At 40.9% G+C, this 4,065-nt stretch overlaps 1 protein-coding gene across 1 annotated transcript; it reads right to left on the bottom strand.

The window, feature by feature from the left end:
- Positions 1-246: 246 nt before the first annotated feature.
- On the bottom strand, positions 247-3,538 carry LOC140169945 (uncharacterized). The gene is made up of 2 exons (XM_072193255.1): positions 3,384-3,538; positions 247-2,383 (listed from the first exon to the last, which is right to left on the bottom strand). The coding sequence occupies exon 2, from the start codon at positions 2,365-2,367 to the stop codon at positions 247-249; it is 2,121 nt and encodes a 706-aa protein (XP_072049356.1). The 5' UTR covers positions 2,368-2,383; positions 3,384-3,538.
- Positions 3,539-4,065: the final 527 nt, after the last annotated feature.

A 4,065-nucleotide genomic window follows, 5' to 3' on the forward strand; every position in this document is an offset into this window, starting at 1 on the left:
AACACTGAATTACTCTGTGTCGGTTTACTACGCATGTGTGTGGCAAAATCCGTGCAGAATCACTGCGAACAAAAATGTATGTGATCGTCCCTCGTTTAATCATGTTCAGAGTCGTCTGTGGCGATTGCGAGTACACGATGCACATGTTTGGATCTGCACCTGGGCTTGGAGTTTGCGCTATGCTGAGATTTTTTGGAAGCACAAACGATTTACCCAATGCTTTTACCGTGATTTTCTCCTCCTCTTTCACACTCTCAATGTTCCTTTCCGGAGATTTTGAATACCGCCCTCTCTTTCGGCAAGGTTTAGGAGATTTGGAAGGGGATTCTGGTCGAGTCGCAGTGACACTTTTTGTCGATACAAGCGCAACATATGGGTTGACATCACCAACTGCTTCCTTGCGTAGTAGGTAAACCGATTATCTTCTTTGCGTAACGATTTCTGATTGTTTCCTTTCTTGTTACGAGCCTCCAACTCCGCTTTAACGATTGCCATTTCCTGATTGTCAACCTCTTGACCAAGGACATCCTTAGTTTCTAATTCCTCCACTATATCCAAAGCAATTTCCATTGCATTCTTATTAATTGTACTCTTCAACTTTTCTATCTCTGCTCTCAGTTGCGCATTTTCCTCGACAACTTCCTTCTTAAACTTCTTTTCATCTTCGATATCATCAGATTCGGTATCATCTGAATCGGATACCATTTCTTTCTTTAGCCTCTTCTCCATCGCTTCGGCTTGCTTCTTCTTTTTCGCCATAAACGATCTTGCTTTTCTCGCCAACTGTTCATCTGCTTCTTTTCTTAATCGCAATTCTTCTTGCCGCTTTTCTTTCTTCTTCTGTATGTACCATTTCCTTGCTTTTTTAATATCTTTGGCTTCTTCCGGATCCATTCCCTGATCAATTACCTTTTCAATGAAGAGGTGATTGACCGCAGCAACCTGTGCTGCTTTTTCATTAAATTCCTTTTTCTGCTCTTCTTTAACCCACCTCTCTAGTTCATCAAGCGTTTTCCCCACCAATTCGTCAGATTTCATACCGCGTCTCTGCGCTTCTTCCGTAAGAAACACCTCTCGTTTTTCCCGCCGTGTACACGATTCGCAGTCTGTACCATGCAACTGGGTGATATGTTGAAATAACATCTCCTCAGTTTGAAAATCGATATTGCAGACTAAGCACTTGATCGACCGCACATTTTTGATGGGGCGTGGCACCTGCGCTTTATGATTGATCTTCAGATGCCTGACCAGCTCGCATCGGGATCCATGAACGCAATGACACAAAGGGCACTTGATAGCCTTGGATTGGTCGTGCTTTACAACAAAATGCATGTTTTGAGCCTTCTTTGATCTAAATCCCTTCTCGCAAATTTCGCACTTGTAACGCACCTCTCCTGTGTGAATTGCGATGTGATCGTCCCTGCGAACCTTCTGATGGAATCCTTTTCCACAATACGGACAGAACATTTTGAACTCTGGCTTGTAAGTTTTATCATGCACCGTCCTAACATGCTTTGTCAGCATGTCTCGCGACTTGTACTTTTTTTGACATTTAGTGCAGCTGTGCGTTCTTAGATCGCTATGCAGAGCGGAATGTCGAGCCAGTTTACTGATATCCCTCAATTTTACACCGCATTCAGCACACATGAACCACTGTTTTGCCGGTATATGTCTCCTCTTGTTGGAGCTTGGATTTTTCCACAGACTCTGCGCTTGCTGTATGATATGCTCAGGTGGGTCGCAGCGTATGATTTTCACGCCTTTTCGCATCAGCTCATCCTTGGTGCTTTCGGGTGGTCTTTTCCGATTCACCTTTTTGGTACCAGGTGCAGTTCCCGAGTTGGTACTCCATGAATCATTGTCATTAGTTTCCATTGTTCCAGGTTGATTTGAGTTACCTTGCTGCAAAATATCCTCATGCTGTGTATGCAGTAAGTCTACCATCGCGGCGGCAGCTGCCTCAGTCTCCGTGAATTGTTCGAGTGAGATCGGTACCAACTTGGACTGCTTTTTAGCGACCACATCTTTATCCACACAGAGCGCATTGTGGCGTTCCACGACAATGGCCAAGATCTCTTCTAACGTCATCCCCCTAAGATGGACACAGTTGTACCCTCGTACGTGCGTATCTAGCAGTGGTTGCAGCCTGTGCGCCATATACCTCTGAATTGTCAAACGCAGCAGGTCGGACCAAAGGGGTACCGTCTGGGTCTCCATTTCCCTCATTTCCAGGGTGGCGATTTCGATTGGTGGAGGGTCAGTGGTGTGATCACCCAGCTGGAGAATAAAGGGTAGATTTTGCTGTGGCTGTCCTCCATGATGCATATGATGAACCGGCGGTATCCAATGATTGCCAGAAGGATCCATTTTGTACAAGTTGGTTCTGCAAGACAAAAAAAGTTTAGAAAATTGTAATTAAAATGTGACAGAAGTTGACCAGGAAAGTATTGATTGTGCTTTTCAGTTTTTTTAGCACCACACATCACCTAGCAATTCTTATAGGCCTATTTACCATGTCAAAATATGCTGAGATTATAAACAAAACATTACAGGCTTGCTTTCCCAGGGTAACAAATACGCAATGGTAGCCAAGTGGTTAAGTCATTGGTCATTGTAAACCTGAAGTCCTGGATTCGAGTCCCAGGGGATCACTCTTTCTGCTTGTCTCCTTTATTATTATTTGCGATGGCGAACCTAGTGAAAAATGATGTTCATAATTATTTTTCCATGTTAAGCAATGGAAGTTTGTATACATAGGTCAAATGACCTGAACTTATGCATAGTGGCAGAGTCTGAATTTCGTTTCGCAGTGCGGAATGCCGGAATTAATCTTGATTCTTGCAAAATAAATTTGCAGGAATCATTTGATACTTGCAAATCAATTTCTGTGTACACTACAAAAGTTTGTGAGATTCAACTTTGATTCATTTTCAAAAAATGTAAAAATATTTACCAGATCTAGTTTTTAAAAATTATTGGAAAATATTTTTATTATGTTGCCCAAAACTGGGCATTTGTGCCCAAATTTGACCTCACAGATGGATCCGTCAAGTCTTTGCTATTCTAAGTATACTCTGATACACTTTATGGACCAACAGTTTAGGAGTTATGAGGCCCAAAAAGTTTCAATAATTCAGGGTGTTCAAGATGAAGAATTTTATCAAGATTTACAACTTATGCTATTTTTACTTCTGACTATGTCAGAAGTGAGATTCTTGTGTTGTTGAATTTGGTTAATGGATTTTGGATCAAAAACAGCAGACAAAAAATGAAACTTACTGAATACAAAAGGCGCAAAAAGCAGGCACTCATGAATGCACACAAGGGCTTTAAGACAAACTATTAAACTAAGATGATCTAAAAAGCATCTAAAACAATCTTACCTTTATGTGGGGTTTTGATCAAAGCTTTGGTGCTGCAGAGTTCACACCGGGAGTTCACAGACTGATTTGATGTATGATGGCTGCGAATCGACAAGGACTGTCGACTGGGGCAAAATTGTCTTCAAGTCTTCATTTGAGTGCAATATGCAACACAACCATCTGAAGTGTTAACAAAACAAAACAAAACAAAACAAATTTTTATTGAATTATTTTTTATTGAATTTGCATACAAATTTTTAATTTAAAATCTACCTCAAAGTAGGGATGACCAATGAACCATCAACTTGATTAGAACACTCCCATAGACATGCAGGGTGCTCAACTGTGCACTGCTTGCACAGACATTTCTAAATTGATCTCATTATTTTATTTTTCAATATTTTTCTGTAAAAATTGGGGAAGTTAATGCCAATTATATTTTGTAACTATCTTGCAAATTACAGCAACATAACTTATTTCATTTTCCTGAAAGTGCGAGTCAAAATTGGTCCATCGCCACAGTGCGCTTAATTGCCAGTGGCTGAGTTCAGCACTGCTCAAGAATGGCACAAAATATTCATGTCAATAAGATCAAGTGAAAAACGTGGCCTACTGAGCTGTAATTTGGCAGAGTTGCCAGTAATACCTCTATCATACCCTCTGTAAAAAGGTTAAAAAATTGAACAAGTAGATCTCAAGTTAC

Source organism: Amphiura filiformis, chromosome 14 (assembly GCF_039555335.1).
Source record: "Amphiura filiformis chromosome 14, Afil_fr2py, whole genome shotgun sequence".
Lineage (NCBI taxonomy): Eukaryota > Metazoa > Echinodermata > Ophiuroidea > Amphilepidida > Amphiuridae > Amphiura > Amphiura filiformis.

Excerpts from the sequence above, each read along its gene's own strand:
- LOC140169945 (XM_072193255.1), bottom strand. The coding sequence starts at position 2,367 with ATGGATCCTTCTGGCAATCATTGGATACCGCCGGTTCATCATATGCAT.